This window comes from Melanotaenia boesemani, chromosome 8, assembly GCF_017639745.1.
Source record: "Melanotaenia boesemani isolate fMelBoe1 chromosome 8, fMelBoe1.pri, whole genome shotgun sequence".
Classification (NCBI taxonomy): domain Eukaryota; kingdom Metazoa; phylum Chordata; class Actinopteri; order Atheriniformes; family Melanotaeniidae; genus Melanotaenia; species Melanotaenia boesemani.
In genome coordinates this window covers 9,130,261-9,146,830 of record NC_055689.1, presented here as the reverse complement: position 1 = coordinate 9,146,830, position 16,570 = coordinate 9,130,261, and the positions used below count along the sequence as shown (strand labels likewise).

Sequence of the window (16,570 nt, the reverse complement as noted above, 5' to 3'; positions counted from 1 at the left end):
CTATAAATAGATTTCTTGGGTCTCTTCTTTCACCAGCAATACTTGGTGAGATTGACTTGCCTGCCAGTGGCTTAGTACCTGTCTCTCCCTCATTGTGACTTGAGCTTCAGTGTAAATACAAGATTTGTTGTTGGGCTCTAAAAGTTTGCATCGTGTCTCCTGGCTTGTCTCAGGACACAGTTTTGGATCTGTTGGAAAATAGATCACTCGGACACAAACAGCAGTATGTTGAGACGGGGAGCCGTGCTGGGAGGGATGAAATGTGGTATCACTGATATGAGAGCAGCCAGTTCAGACATGGCTGACAGCTTGAGGATACGGTTTACTTATTGCACTTCGATCGGTATCAAGTAGAGCCCAGAGTTGTTTGGCCAGCAGGCGAGGATGCGCCCCCAACACACACACACACAAGTTCGACGTGGAGCGCTGATTTACAGACAGAGATGATGGGAGTGGGCGCGCCTCTGTTCCTCCTGCCACACTCTGCATATGCCGCAGCTGTAACTGTGAGGGGGTGTCCTGCCGAGGCAAGACAGCATTAATATGGATCAGCCTCCCTAACCACATCATCAAGCCTCTCACACTGAGTTAAGTGTTAAATTCATCACACATCGTTTCATCTCTCGTGACGATCAAACACCCATTTGTGGCCCTAGATGGAACTCTTAGCTTCATGACACTTTTCTTTCTCACACACATACACTCACTCCCCCAGTATCCCTGACACACACAAACACACCGCCCCCATCCTTACCCCCTACCCCTGCCTGAGGCAGCTCAGTGACATCAAAAGGAGCTAAGCACTTTGCATCGTGGGTAAGATCTGGGAGCGTGACGGCTACAGAGTCTTTAGTCTCATTAAAGAGTTCTAGAGCTGCAACTCTCACATTAAAGAACTCTGGAAACTTCTTTCTGCTCAGCCCTTTGGAGCAGCTACCAGATGTGACGCTTCTCAAAATGTTTTTGAGGGTGAAAGGAGAAAGAAATAAAGAGGGCGTTCCCAAATAATCCTGATATATACAAGATGAATAAACAAATGGTAAACATATCCATTTGATCAGTAACAGAATGAAGAGGGTGACGCGTGAAAGTTTACTTAAAAAAGTTTATTAGGTGATATTGCACTTGAGGTTTTTTCTATGCAGGTAAAAATAAATTTTGATGAAAGTTTTTGAGAGGAAATGTACATTTTTTTTCAACAAGAGCTACTCGTGGAGACAAAATAATACAGGAGTTAAAAATATTCCTCACCAAAGTGATGAAAAGTGAAGTGAGGAACAGTTTCTATTTGTCAGCTGACTGCTTCTGACATTCTCATAATTTATTTACAGAAAGTCAACAATGCATAAGAGGCTGGTTTTAAGCTCCATGGATACAAGCTTACCTGCTTTTTTTATGCATTTTCTTTTGGAAAAAAAGGATATTCTTAAATTCAGGCATAATGGAGAACATTTCATAACCATATGTAGCCTGTTTCCTGATAGCATGATGTGCTTTTTTTAACAAGGTGGTGCATTGAGAAGACACTTCCTTACTTTTACATGTGAAATCATGACTACCCCAGATTCTCTCCTATGCATCTGTAATATGTGGCAACAGCTACCACTCCAGTTCATTTGGTACAAATCTGCTACAGTAGATGAGAATAAGTAACTACCCCCTCCCCCCTCTTTTCCATCATTTCCCTTCATCTTCCCAACACTCCCTTTGAACCCCATTCCTCCTGGACTCCATTATTTCTCAGGTTAGTAGGGGCTTCTTAAACCAGACCCAAAATGCGTGCCACCCACCATTTGCAGGGCATGATAACTCTGCAGGCCACCCTGCAGCCTCTGTAGTGGTACGGCCATGGTTCGTACCCTCCGAGCGGCTCGCAGATCCTCTGGCAGTGGGTGTAGCTGCGACGGCACTCGTTGCAGCAGATACCCTGGTGGTCCATCATGGGATCGATGTCCATGGTGCCCTGTTCACCCTCAAGGCCTCGCTGAGAAAAAGAGCAGGAGTGGGGGAATTGCAGTCAGACTGTCTGCTTGGAATTTGGATCTTGTCATACTGTGCATGTTCAGCAGTGAAGTCAGCTCATTTCAAACCAATTAAATATGGATTTTCAACATTGGGATTGGGAAGCAGGGATGTCAGATGTGGGTTTTCAGTGTGGTGCTTGCCACCCACCCCCCACCTGCAGATTTTAAGACTGTGTTGATGGGAGGGATTCAGTCTGAGGGGGTTGGAAGAGAGAGGGATTAGGAAAAGTGGGGCTCAACATAAGGGGTGAAGATGTGTATGGTAGCCTGTGTGTGCTTAGCAGGGCAAAGGGGCCACAGAAGAGGAGGGGTGGTGGGCGTTGTGGAATTATTCATACAATCTCATTCCTGAAAAGAAAGCTTTCGACAGCCACACACAGAAAACACATCCAGTCAGATCTGCAGTGACAATCCGGGCCTCTCCGCCGTGACCTCGGCATCTGCTGCCGCTCCTGCAGCTGTGAGAAACTCTCCTCGGGAAAAGCCTTCTCAGGTAGCCCTCAGATCCGAACGGACAGCTTGGAACGCTGCGGCCGGATGTAAACACATGAGAGAGAAGGAACATGTGAGTTTGTTTGTGTGACTCACCTGATAGGGGTTCTTTGGGTTGAACTCTGCCTCCACATCCTCATAGTCCTCCTCCCCAGCTGCTTGCCGCCGCTGGCGGGGGACAGCCCTCCTCTTCCTCTGGCCGCCTGAACACATCACAGTCTCAGTATCTGACAGCAGGCCAAATTTAGGAGCGGAGTGGCATTAATGTGGCACGGCTCCTCGTTGCAGACATTTCTCTGCCAGCATCTTGAAGTTCTCAGATGATTTAGAATAAAATTGTGTTTTGAGAACTTATGACCTGCTAAAAATTGTACACTCAGATGCTCGTAAATTTCAAAAGATCTCTTACTTTTTATCTCTGTAGCTTTAACAGCTGCTGGGTTAAATAAAGTTGCTTGATACAATTTAACTCCTATCATCTTTGTTTTCTGTAAACACTCACATAGTCAATTTTTTCCCTTGTTATCAGTCTAAAGTCCCCAACATGAGCCCTCTGCTTACTGGTTGAGTAGGTTGGACGAAGCCAGAAGATTGGCCGGTCTCCACACAGGTCCTTGATCTTGTTGCTGAGGAAGGTGGGATCAGACAGGGGCGTATCAGCCGCCACCCAAATCAGATCGTCCTCAAACTTGGCCGGCATCACCTCATCCTCCTTCAGGGATAAAAAAAAAATAGGTGAGACTGATACTTAAGCAAAAACATTACCCAATGATTCTCTGCTGAGGGTGTAACATCACACTTGTTTATGTCTCCTGTCAGGCTTTAAATAGCCCAGTCTCTGCATCCTGTCCAAGTCTAATCCACATTAATGGTGCTCTTTTAATGCTTCTTATAAGAACATAAAATCAAGCAATAAGACAGAAGCCCCCGAGGCGTCAGTATAAAGATTCCTTTTGCAGTAACATTTAGCTGCATACACAGTGTCAGGACTCATCAGCATCTGAGGGGAAGAAGAGATTTGATGTCCTGAATTTACTGGATTCTGCAGATAAACTAATGAGGTCTCCAAAGGAGATACTGTGTAAACACACATACAATGTATCTACAGCCTGCAGGTGAAAGGGAAACTTTATTGGGAGGCTCTTGCCCAGAGGCATTTGTTCCTAAGGGCTGCGCTGCACTAGCCACCGTCATGTTTGAGAACCTTTCCGAAATGCTGCTGCAGTTTGTGGTTTTTTTTTTTTTTTTCCCCCAGCTCAAACGATATGCTGGAGGGACAAATAAAAGCAGGGGGTCCTTCTTCACCGCTCGACTGACTGATAAGAGTTTATCTGACCCACTCTCTCTGGATGGAGATGCATGTTTGTGTGCATCCCTCTATGTCTGTGTGTGTGCTTATCTAACCCATATTTGCCATCACTCTAAATTATAGCAAATGACCAGCCTGCAGCAACCATTATAACAACATCTCCATGTCGCCAAACTCACACAGATATCCACACACACAGGCTCACACACACAATGTACAAATGATCATTTATGAGGCAAAGAGAGGCAATAACACAGACACACACAAAAGCACAAATGTGAAATAAATGATCGTTTATGAGGCAGACAGAGGCAATAAGAGCAGCCTTGCGTGATAATTAATTGTGCTGTTGTGTGTGCCCGTGTGAGTGTTTATGCGCATATACGTTCATGAGAGCAATTCTGGTGATGTGGATTTATGTGGATGTGAGGCTTACCCAGAACTAAATGATTTTAATTATCAGAGGGCCTCAACTGAACAATCACAAGCTGTGGTGTGTTTTGTGATAACAATCCTCACACACAGTACAGTGTACTGCCTTGTGTGTGTGTGTGTATGTACACAACTTATGGGTTATTTTCCATAAAGTTGTCACATGGGAACACACACATGAAAACCACCTTTATTTCCCTGATAGGTAATTAATATGTTATTATATGAGGTTTCTGTTGGAAATCAGAGGCATGTTGGTCTGCAGCTGTTTGTAGTTTAATTTTATTACATGTTTGGTTAAATAAATTTTTTGTCTGTGAGGGGCAGATTATATAAGATTTTTCTTCTTTTTGTTCCTTTTCATTCAAGGGTTTGATATTTATATTGGTAGTGGCTTTTTTGTTTTGTAAAGAATGAAATAATTACATACATATGAAATGAAGTTAACTTGGATGTCTCAGCACAGGGGGTCCTGTGACAACAATGAGCAGATATACATGATATTAAGGAATAAAAACAATAAAAGAGAACAATATTGGTGTTAGTCATACCAAAACCACATTTTTGAAATCCATGTGAACATGTTAGTCAGACCAAATTAAAGCTCTCAAAATCAGACTAACACCACAGATAAATTATTTCAGTATCTAGAAGCTCAATTTAGACTCATATGAGCCTAAACAATTAATTTTAAGTTTTATTAACATAACTGAGTTCCCAGTGAAGCTACTTTAATTCGGATATGTTTCTTTGTTTTGAGTCTAAACACATGAGAAACAGTGACTGAAAGACAACCGATTACAGACCTACTTTACAAAAATCCCTGTTCAACTAACTTAAGGATGCGGTGCAGTGAATTTAGTTATAGCTTCATCTAGAATCTCTCACAAAGCTCAATTTTGTTCCAAGTGGCAAATTATCTTGTCACAGTGTAGGACATAATTCAGTCAGTAACTTCACCAGTTAAATAGTCAAGTTGATAGACAACCGTAGCTAGGCTAACCATGTAGCCATGCTAGATGGAGTTGTTCAACTTGACATACCAATTAAAAAATATTCAAAAGATTTATCATTTGTAACTGTTAAAAGCTTTCATTAATAATTGATTATTTAATGAAAAGCCTATTTAACATGTGTTTTTATGCTAGGTCTGAAATATTATTATGGTTTTCTTAAGACAAATAGAAAAAAAAACGTTTTTTATTTACTGCTAAATGCATCCATATAACTAAATATAGCTATAGTAAAAGTGAGCTAAATGCTAATGTTAGTTTACAAATACTAATGCGCTAATATTAGCATGTATGCTGATATGCTGATATTTTGCATGGCAATGTTAGCTAATTAGCCTAAAGAATGCTATAGCTAAGACTAATGGGCAGAAATTAGATTAGCAGTGGTGAAGTTAAGGAATCATAATCATAGTTATGGTGTATTATTAACCCAACCAAGGTTATTACTTGAGCATAGTCTTAGCCTGATCTCAAAGCAAGTCCACATTGAACACTTTATTTCTACACACCTCCATCCCAGCTCCTGTATTTCACACTATGTTTGACCTAAACGCTGTCGTTACTTATACTGCTCAGTTCTGTACTCAGGAGGTCTTTGCTGCAGCTCTTCCTGCCTCAGGCAATCCATGTTTTCATGTGCAGGGCAATAAGGTCCCAGAGTAGAGTCAAAGAGCTAAATTATAAATTATTCATTCACATTATTAATATTATAATTGTCTCTTTTTTTACACCAAAGGGGGTCCTGGCTGAACTAAAACAAACCCAAAATTAAAATAAAAGTAAGAGACTGAAAATGAACCAAACAATTAAAGAAAACAAGATTAAAGGGCGAGTTGGGGTAAAATCATATGAAAATTATTTTGCTAACATGACAGACAACTCTTTCAGCCCCTTGAATGGAGATCCTGAATAAAATCACTCCACCATCACATCTTCCTACTGCTGAAAATGGACTCTGAGGCTTTTTGTAGCTGCAGTGGACCAAACTTCTCAGTACAAACATCATTAGAAATAAATGGGCAAAAAGGGAATTTTTTGTAGAGCTGTATTGTGAAATTAATTCTTTTGCAGCATGTAACTATAACTGTTGAAAGCTTTAATGTAAACCTGAGTTGGAAAATCTCAAAGGAAGCCGGAGATATTTTATACTGGGAAGAAAGAAGAAAAGGAAGATTTTACCTTCCCTCTAACAATAGTTACAAATATATTAAAAACTAAATATTTTATTTAACTGTTTTATTTTTAGCACTCATAAAGTGCTTTTTACATGACTTATTGTTTGTCTATAAAAATGTTGGTTAAAACTAATAACTGCCTTGTGTTTAGCAGGAAAGGATCCAAAAGTAATGCGTGCTCCTGTTTCCATTTCACTGGGTTTGTTCGGCACTTCCAGTAATAACTGGTTGGGCAGGCTGATGACCAAAACTAACAGTTAAAAGTATGACATACAAAAATATCTAGAATTAAAGAAACAACTGAAATGACAATAAACTACGAGTAATCCTAAGGAAAAAACAAACAAACAAACAAACAAAAAAACATAAAGAAACCACATTCTTCATTCATGTAGGCAATAACGATCGAAAATGCGACCTCTAGTGGTAGTGAAAGTGATTAGAGGGGTAGTGTTAAAATGGTGACAGCACATTGGTAGAAAAATGCTTTCTAATCCCTGAAATGAGGCTTTTAACTGAGCCTGTAAGAAGAAATGAAGGAGGAATAAATTATTTGTTTCTCATACACATGAGAAAAAATCTGGTTCATACCAAATATTTTTACTCACAGGAGACCAATCCACACATTTCAGTCAACGACATGGAAATGACGATGGGTGACTAACCCTAGAATTTCATATGTATCATCTTTAATACACACAGTTTCTGAGACCTTTTGCATCACTTTATGGTAAAAACTTTCTTCAAGACCCTGTTGTACACAAGTTTATTGTCACGGTTTCTGGGTGTTGGTGTGTGTTATGTTCATGTTTTTGGGTTTCTGGTCATGTTTAGTTAGTTTTCCCTTGTGTGCTGTGGTTTTCTGTTCCTGTCTCGTTAGTTCATCTGGTCTGATTAGTCATCCACTTCACCTGTGTCTTGTTACTCCCTCTGTGTATAAGTACTCCCGGTTTTCAGTCACTCCTTGTCAGATCCTCTCATTTGGTCATGTGTGGTTTAGTTTGTTGGATTTATCCCTGTCTTGAGTTCTGGAAATAAACCTGTCACCTGCACCAATTCTGCCTCCTGCTTCTGACTGCCTGCAATTGGGTCCTCACCTCCTCCGATGTCCGCCATTCATGACAGTTTATACTTGTCTTCTGCCCCCTGGTGGATACCAGCAGCCAGACGACTACACTGCAGTCATTTTGATTACACACGGCAATAAATGCTAAATATACAAAAAAAATCTTTTTTATATATTTTTTCACATTTTGCTAAAGGGCTTTAAAGGGTTAATTAGGCTGTATTTTACCTCTGGACCCACCTATAAAGAAATTCCAGCTTTGCTTGTCCAGTGTAATGAGTTTTGAAGTCATGTGGTCTCTTTTGATGCAGGGAATACACTTGGTCAGATTACTAGCCTACTTTCATTCATGAACAATTACAAACATCTGGCGAACTCCATGGGTATTGATAGATGTCATCAAGGTGCGATGGAAATAGATTGTATGTCAGGAACACAGAACTCAACACAAGAGGTGTTGAAACTCAGCATTAGAAATGCTCCTTGTGTGCATTCTTCAATGCCCCCTTATCTGCTCCATAGGTTTTTAACTCTAAGTGGTTTTTATGACTGGTTATGACTAAATGTTTTAATAAATCATTACTGTGGAATTTATTGAATATAAACCAGAAGTGAAAAAGTGCCCCATGGTTAAAAATACTGCTATGGGATTTGGAAGTACCTGTAGTAGAAAAGAGCTTTTGGCGACTGAATTTAAAAAGCATTTTATTTCGGCTGGATGGAGAGTAACAGGGCTCTACAGCAATCTTTTTGATCACCAGCCAATAATAATTTGCACTACATATTTTTTTCAGGATAAACAAAGCCTGCTCTTTCCAGCTGTCTTGATAGTCTTTGTCTTCAGGCTGTCCAAGCTTTGTGGTCTTTCACAGTCTCCACCTTAAAATTATTTGTCCCACCGATGAAATGGTTTGTTGTAGATGTGGCAGTCCTTATAGTACATTACATTTTCTGCTTGGGTGAACACCAACCACTAACAACCCAAAAGTCATTTGGTATTAAACGTCCTTTTTTTCTCTACTTCCCAGCTCTTCTTACGTTATTAACATTCTTGCCTCCTTTTTCTTTTCTAGTAACCAGACACATTCTTTACACCATCCAGCCTTTTTTTGTTCTTTGTTCTACATCTCATGTACTTTCTTAAAATTCAGCTCTTCATTCAGCTGCATTTTGTTCAGACCACGTAAACCAATACATTACGGAATAATGTTGATGGGAAATGTAGTGATATCACTGCCAGGACAAATATTTGCTTCAAACTGTCAACCAGTCCTGTAAGTTTTCATTTGTATCTGCCAAAATTCATTTTAACCCGCATTTGGCCTGTTAAGGGGTGTTAATTTAGAGCCCTGGAGAGAAATGCCATAACACAAAAAAATACACCCACCAGGTCAAATGTCATTGCGTCCTTATTCAGAGCCTTCACATCAGGCAGGTGAGCTTTCACCTGGGTCTTGATGTAACACTTTTCACCTCCTGAAAACCGAATTCCTGTTATTCCCTGAAAACATAAGAAAGTAGGATAGTTCAGATGAAGAAAGCTTTCATTTATGCCTCATACCTTCTTTACTAAACATTTATTATTTTGAAAACAAATTAGGGAGTTCAGCCTTTTGTGCTCTATTTTTGATGGGAAAAATATACAATCACAGGGGCACTGATTAAAGGTCAAAATTTTAATAGTTAAAAAGCTAAAAGTGCTGCTTCACTTGTCTGATTGGCCTGATTGGGGTACTTTAATTAAAGGTCAAAAACCACCAGTCTGAATAATGAAAATTAGAGGGACAATGCATCTTGACACTGATTATTCCTGAGGGGATAGCATGTCTCCTTCTTCTTCATCTTTCTGAGGTGGTAATGAGCCAATCTCCCCTCAAGGACCTTTAATGTTTCAACCAATCTGATGACTCCTCTGATGCTCTGCAAAGCCTCCTGATATTTTTCAATTACATTCAATCGAACTCACAATCTCAAAGTCATGGACCTCCACTGCCTCGTCCACCCCGCTGCTGGTGCTGAATGTCTCTACGTTGTTGGTTGTGTCGATCTCCATTGAACCCTCCTCCACTTTGCCATTGATGCTCATGCTGTAGTGCACGTTGTAGACCTGCAGACACACATACACACAAAATTTCAGACTGGCATGTAAGGTATGAGAGCCCTAAGAGTCACCCCCTTCCCTCCCCCAGCACTCTTTCATGCACTCTTATTCTCCTTCACCCTCCTTTTCTAATCTCACCTGGTGACTTTTCCTCACATGTCCCACCTCGTTTTTCCTAAAATGCTTTTTCAAACCCACACATTCATTCAAACTTACTCAGAGGGATAAACTCCTAACAGCCACCAGGAATATCATTACCTCACTGCAGAGCATTTCTTTTTCTTCTATTAAAAGAGACAGCTTGAAAAGCCATATTTTGCCACTCATGTTTTACACCTCTTGCTCCTGGAGCATCAGCCGGACCAGAGAGGCCCTCCCCAACCCTCTCCATCACCCTCCGCCCTACCAAGGATCCTCTAACACACCACATGCAGCACAACGTCCCCATTCACCAAGCTCTGCCTCACACATACCATGGAAAAAAAAACAGTGATTGGTCTTGAAAAACAGCTTTTCCATCCATTGAAACATTTTTCTTTTCAAACAAGCTAGAAAATCTGCCACTAATGACTATGGATTACATGAACTATATAGTTTATGAACATATAAATAGCTTTTTTCATCATTGTCTCCTGTTAAAATTACCTGTGCAACATTAATTGAATTAAATCTCTATTAATGCTAAAAGTAGAAATATGACTGTTAAACCAAAGTAAACCCAAAAATTGACATTATCATAATCATAAACAGGAAATATGTGGGGCTGCTGCTGAAGGCAGGAATTATCTCCATTTTTTAAGAAGCCCCTGACTGAACATAAGCCACTGTTTGTTATCTATATATTGTGTAAAGGGGTCCACAATGTTGCCCATTATGTTTAAAAACTTGTGCAGCATCAATCAGCTTTGAGAGCTAAGATTCAGCCTTCTATATCAGATTTTTAAGTTTCTTTGAGTCACTGGCTCTGATGCTGCTGATCTAACAGATGGCTGCAAAGCAAACAACACACAAATAATCACACAAGTCCACTTTCAGTGATTTTGCTGTTTTTAAACTCCTCAGCTGAAAAAAGCAACACAGCAGATCTAAATGTTAAAGTTGATTAGTCAAACTATACACATAAATAAAATTCCAAAAGAGTCACGACTTTTTTTTTTTTTAAAGTGAGTTTTGAAAAAGAAAAAAAGTTGGTTATAGTTCCCTTTTTCACCCCCTCTCCTCCCTGCAGACAATTTCCTTTTTTTGCACTTTTCCTTAATAAAGTTCATTTTTGCAGCGTAAGCTTCCTCCCAGACATAGAATGGTAGGGGAAAAAAAGGTAAAATGCCAATCTTACGTGTTTTTCATTGTTGTTCCAGAAGTAGAAAGCCCCAACGGCTCCCAGCAGCAGCAAGAGAGCTCCAGCTATGAGCACCGCAATCCCGGCCTTCAGGAGGCGGCCGGTGGCTGCGGGCTTGACCGCTACCGCCGAGTAAGCCTACAGCAAAACACAAACCGACCCCGAAATATGACACCGGGACCGTAAAACTCATTTTTCGAGGGTTTTCAAATGAAATAACTAACAGTTAAACTGTAATGTTTTGAAAGGTCAACGCAGTCTTTGATATTTTTTGGCTCCTCATTGACCCCCAACATGAAGGGCCCATGTAGTTTGGAGCAACTCACCGGAGGCATGAACTGATGCAGGTCCTCTGGTCCCGCAGCTGCAATCGGTACTTTCTCTGAGCTCCCAGCCATTTCTGCAGCCACACAACCGACCACCTGAGGAATTACTGATATCCTACCCCCTCCTCCTCCTCCTCCTCCCACCTATCCCTAGATCTGACTCCTCTCAGCAGAGGAGGAGGAGGAGGTATAGAGGAAGGGCAGTCCTTTCACACTAGTTCATTTATTTTTACAGTCGTGCTCAAACTCAGCATTTTTAACTCACAAATTTAAGTAAAAAAGAAAAGAAGGTGAAGTACAACCTCCAGAAGAAGATCATCCAGCATTAGGAGCAAGCACTAGCGCGACTCAGAAGTTCTCTGCTTTCTTTCAGAAAATCATTAATGATTTCTTCCCTTTGAAGATCTTATACGCCGCTCATGTAACTTACATGAGTTTGATCCTGCTATGATCCTCAGAATTTCATATCGTTAGGCTTTATGACAACTTTAGAGGGTAGAGTGGAACCTATTCAGCAATCAAGATGATTTCGAAGGAGGGATTAGCTTCTTCCACCTTTGCACATCCCTTCCTTCTTATTTCTCCTCACAGACGGCTTCAGGTCAAAGGTGACTCTTGCGGAATGTCGCATGTTGTGGGTCTTTTGGACGACTGCTATGCGCTTGGCAAGGTGCCAAAACCTGTCTGCTTGTTGGGCAGATTTCGACTCCTTTCGACTATTTCCCCACATCTCCGTCCAGAGGAGCAGCCGCAGTTATTAAAAATGCCCTGAATCCATGAATGATAATGATGACGTTACGTAAGGCGTACGCGGTGCGCATTTGGCAAATCGACAAAATAAAAAAAAGTATCCTGTCAGGGCAGAAGATTTATCTGTTAGATACTTAATGTCTGACTCAAACGCTACCATGCGTTTGGATGCATTTGTGCGCTGAACATCTTATTCTGTGATTGATTGTGTTTGGAAACGTTTAAGCAATAAGACAACTGATTTTACGCGCACGGTTTTACGCACGAACCAAGTGAATAAATACACGAATATGTGTGGACAGTGTACATTTATAAATATAATGGCAGATTTTGGTCGAGTTGTGTGAAAGATGAAGGAGTGATTTGCTCCTAAACCTCGTCCTCTGTTTTGGCATCTCACCAGCAAAATCGCGTTTTCACAGAGGGGGAAAAACTTAATTGACCTTCCTCAGTAGGCTGCAAGGACGGAGGCTTATGCTGCATTAACAGCGACGCCTGTTGGTTTTTACTAGAGAATGGTCTGACTGATGCTCCTGCACTTTCATCATCATCATAAAGAAGAAACCTTTCACACTAATTTTCACAATTGTATTTAAAAGTTTATTTCCTTATTGTGATGAATTTAAAAAATCTGTACAATGAGTTATTATTGCATTCAGATAATTTCATACATTGTTGATCAACTTGATACATTTTCAGTCACCAGCCCTCAAAACTGAATAGTTTCTGGGATCATTTTTAAATAGTAAGCATGCTTAAAGATCAATAATTACATATTATATTTACACATCTTTGCTTAATTATATGTTTTTATAAAAAATAAACCTCTGTATGTACAAATCTTGCATATGATACACATCAAGCGCAACAAAATGACTCAAAGTGATTGAACAGACCTTAAATGTAGAAACAAAAACACAAGTATAAGAAAAAAAAAACATATGCCCTCCCCACACAACAAATAGCATCAAATAGTCTCTCATTGTTCATGAATCTTAAATTAAAACTCTGAGTAAGCTATACATTTCTTTGAGAGTGTGTTTGTGCATGTCTCATTCTAGACATCATTGTTGGGACAATGTGTTGGGGTGGGGGTGTAAACAGGGATGGATATATCACTGATCTCCTGGACCCTCACAGGTCGGGGTGGGGTGACCAGGACATAGTCGTACTCTCTGTGCAGCACCTTCTCGTACACGCTCTGCAGCCCCACAGTTTTGGGGATGTGAGCTTGGTAGTAGTTGTCCCTGCGGTTAGGGTCCCGGGGCAGCGAGGCTGTTTTAGGAAGGCTGCTGAAGGATGAGAGGGTTGGAGCTGGGGAGGGGGCTGCATTGGCTCTTCCTGCTGAGGGGCTCCAGCATCGATCAGAGTGACCCAGGACTTTACACTCACTGGTGCAAGCCCACAGAGCTGAGAGAGATGAGACACAGGTGTTAGATTTAGCTCAAATTCTCATTTCTCTCCATTTAAGTTTCTTTTTTTCCTTCTCTTTTTCTCTTACCATTTTGACCACCCATGGGAGGGACTACTGCTCCATCTTTCTTTAGACCAGTGTCTCCACTGACATCACTATCACTGTCATTGAAGTCACTGTCCCCCTTCCCACTATCTTTGCCACTGAAGACTGGGTCTCTGGCCGAGATGGTGGTGTAAGAATTTCCCTTCCAGATGGTGATGGGCCTCACGGCCTCCTTGCCATTCCCATACCCAGGTAGAGTGGAGTAGCCCTGCAGGGGAGAGAAAAGAGAGCGAAAATACAGGTTACTGTCTGCCTAATGCACACACACACACATTGCTCATTATTGTGCGGACCACCCCCCGAGAGTTCTGTCCCAAAGGAGCATCTCACCTCGTGTTTGTTCCCTCGGAGCTTGCTGTTATTGTCTGAGTCATACACACAGGGCACCTCGCTGCCGTCCTCTGAGGCCGAGCACGTGTCGCCGCCCCCGGGGTGAGCTGGGGTGAAACCACCGGGTTGGCTAGTGTACGAGTGTCCATCAAAGCCCTCTCCTTCCCCTGCCCCGTGTAAAGGCATCAGTGGGTTGTCCACCACGTGACTCCTACCACGCTCCAGCGTGCCCTTCTCCCCGTACGAGTCGCTGTCTTCTCCGCTTTTGTCCCGCTTGCGCCGGTTGCAGGTGGTGGCAATGAGGATGATGGCGAGCAGCAGGAGAGTGCAGCTTCCCGCGAGGACAACGATAATCACCACCGACAGGTCCCACTGCGCGTGCACCTCGTCCCCGCCGCCCGGCTGGTACACTGTCCTGTCGCTCGGCGGGGAGCCAGCAATGATGAGGAAGTGAAGCGTGGCGGTGGAGGTGAGCGCGGGCCTCCCGTTGTCACTCACCGTCACGGTCAAACTCAGAGTTTCGTCCACGTCATGGCTCAGCACCTGGTTGAGGTAGATCTCCCCGGTGGCTTTGTTCACGGAGAACACAGAGGGCTCTCCGGTGGCCAACCCGAAGGACAGCTCCGAGTTCACGCCCTCATCCGCATCCCGTGCCTCCACCCGGGTGATGACGTAGCCGGTCGGCGAGTCTCGGGGCAGGAGGACTTCGGCGGAGCCGTTGTTCAAAGCAGGTTGCGTGATGACAGGTGCGTTATCATTCTGGTCCACGATCCTCACGTAGACGTTAGCGCTGCCAGAAAGTGGCGGAGATCCGCCGTCACTCGCCGTGATCCGAAGCTCCAGCTGTTTCATCACCTCATAGTTAAAGCTCCGGAGTGCGTAAAGCGAGCCGCTGGCGGGATCCAGCGACACAAAAGTGGAAATAGGGGAGCCCATGAGATAAGTGTCCGCCAGTTTGTAGCTGACCTTCCCATTTGACCCCATGTCCATGTCTCGCGCAACTACTGTGGTGATGTATGCACCAGGTGCGTTGTTTTCTACCACGGCCACCTCGTACACAGGCTTGCTGAACACCGGGGCGTTATCATTCTCATCTGTCAGCCTGATGGTGTACTGAATGATGGTTCTGAAGGGAGGGGAGCCCAGATCCTCCGCCACGACTGTCAGGTTATATTCAGGAATTTTCTCCCGGTCTAGTGGACTGGTACTCACAATCATGAAGCTGTCCTCGTACGCCTGCTGCAGCCTGAAGTGGTCGTGTCCATACAGGGTGCAGTGCACCTGTCCGTTAGCGCCAGAGTCTCTGTCCGAGGTGCTGACCAGAGCCACAAAGCTCTCCCTGGCCGCCGCCTCAGTGATGTATGCTATTCCCGCGGTTATGGACGTCATGGGGGTGATTGAGATCTCCGGTGCGTTGTCGTTAACGTCCTGCACCTGGACTACAATTTTGCACGTGGCTGGACTCGGGTTCGGACCCAAGTCGGTTGCCTGAACGTCAAACTCGTATGTGTTCTTACTTTCAAAGTCAACCGGACTCTCCAGAGTGAGTCTTCCGCTTTTTCTGTCCACTCTGAAGAGTTGTCGTATTTCAGGAGGCACCTGGTTACCGAATCCGTACACCACCTCACCATTTAGTCCTTCGTCCGGGTCTTCAGCGTTCAGGTCCAGCAAGAGGGAACCCACCGGTGCGTCTTCGGGCAGGTCCACAGAGAAGCTGTTTCTGTCAAACACCGGGCTGTTGTCGTTGTAGTCTTTCACCTTGATGTTTATGCGCGTGGTTCCGCTGCGGGACGGGTTGCCACCGTCCATGGCAATCAGCTCCAGCGCGTAAGAGGCTTGCGTCTCCCGGTCCAGCTCCTTCATGAGCACCAACTCCGCATATTTAACCCCGTCGGCCCTGCTGAGGACGTCGATTGAAAAGTGACTGTTGACGGAGATCTGGTAGCTTTGGATGTAGTTTACCCCAACATCGTCATCCACTGCGAAGTCCAGCGGGATCCGCGTGCCCACCGCTGTATTCTCGGAGATCTCCAGACTCGACTCTTTTCGGGGAAACTCGGGGGAGTTGTCGTTGATGTCCTTGACCTCCACCTCTACGTGGATGAGTTTGAACTGCTCTTTAGAGAAGCTGACCACGTCGAAAGCGATGAGGCAGTGCAGGGTGTGTTTGCAGATCCGCTCCCTGTCTATCCTCTCTCCAATGGTCAGCTGCCCGTCGCTCTCCCTCAGTCGGACGAAAGACGAGTTGAACTGTTTCATCATCCTGAAATTGTTCCTGGAGCTTCCAGAGGACGAGGGAGTGGATGAAATGTCCTTGGCTAAGTTTCCAATCACTGTCCCTGGTGCGTCCTCCTCAAATGTCTGATATTTCAATGTCTTTCCTTGTGTGACAGCAGCCAAGCCCGCCAAAGAAACGCACACTAGCACTAATAGCCCGTTCCACCCTACTTCTCCCATTTTGAGTCACTCCAAAATATTCTGTAAATTCAGCAAACTGTCCTCACTTAGTCCTACTTACAGTTTAAACAAAACGCACCAGGAAAAAAAAAGCTGTTTTCTTTGCCCTCTGGTCAGTTATCCGGGGCTGTTTTTTAGTACAAAGCCTGTGATAAATATTCCATAGGTCTGTAAATGCGCACTCTGGATGCGCTCTCTCTACTGGAGGTGTGCTGCTCTCTCAGCTCTCAGCTCAAG

General features: G+C 43.3%; 2 protein-coding genes across 2 annotated transcripts; both read right to left on the bottom strand.

Moving 5' to 3' along the window:
- Positions 1-1,110: 1,110 nt before the first annotated feature.
- Positions 1,111-11,689, bottom strand: LOC121644639 (leukocyte cell-derived chemotaxin 1-like). Its single transcript, XM_041992724.1, has 7 exons — positions 11,278-11,689; positions 10,949-11,089; positions 9,478-9,618; positions 8,899-9,012; positions 3,078-3,228; positions 2,613-2,719; positions 1,111-1,984 (listed from the first exon to the last, which is right to left on the bottom strand). Exons 1-7 carry the CDS (start codon positions 11,347-11,349, stop codon positions 1,760-1,762), a joined length of 951 nt encoding a protein of 316 aa, XP_041848658.1. The 5' UTR covers positions 11,350-11,689; the 3' UTR covers positions 1,111-1,759.
- A 921-nt stretch (positions 11,690-12,610) lies between these two features.
- Positions 12,611-16,570, bottom strand: LOC121643819 (protocadherin-8-like). The gene is made up of 3 exons (XM_041991369.1): positions 13,877-16,570; positions 13,529-13,754; positions 12,611-13,437 (listed from the first exon to the last, which is right to left on the bottom strand). Exons 1-3 carry the CDS (start codon positions 16,331-16,333, stop codon positions 13,085-13,087), a joined length of 3,036 nt encoding a protein of 1,011 aa, XP_041847303.1. The 5' UTR covers positions 16,334-16,570; the 3' UTR covers positions 12,611-13,084.

Excerpts from the sequence above, each read along its gene's own strand:
- LOC121643819 (XM_041991369.1), bottom strand. The coding sequence starts at position 16,333 with ATGGGAGAAGTAGGGTGGAACGGGCTATTAGTGCTAGTGTGCGTTTCT. Across the intron at positions 13,755-13,876 it reads TCCGAGGGAACAAACACGAG|GGCTACTCCACTCTACCTGG; the intron begins GTGAGATGCTCC and ends TCTCCCCTGCAG. Across the intron at positions 13,438-13,528 it reads TCCCATGGGTGGTCAAAATG|CTCTGTGGGCTTGCACCAGT; the intron begins GTAAGAGAAAAA and ends CATCTCTCTCAG.
- LOC121644639 (XM_041992724.1), bottom strand. The coding sequence starts at position 11,349 with ATGGCTGGGAGCTCAGAGAAAGTACCGATTGCAGCTGCGGGACCAGAG. Across the intron at positions 11,090-11,277 it reads TGCATCAGTTCATGCCTCCG|GCTTACTCGGCGGTAGCGGT; the intron begins GTGAGTTGCTCC and ends GTTTTGCTGTAG. Across the intron at positions 9,013-9,477 it reads AGGTCCATGACTTTGAGATT|GGAATAACAGGAATTCGGTT; the intron begins GTGAGTTCGATT and ends TTATGTTTTCAG.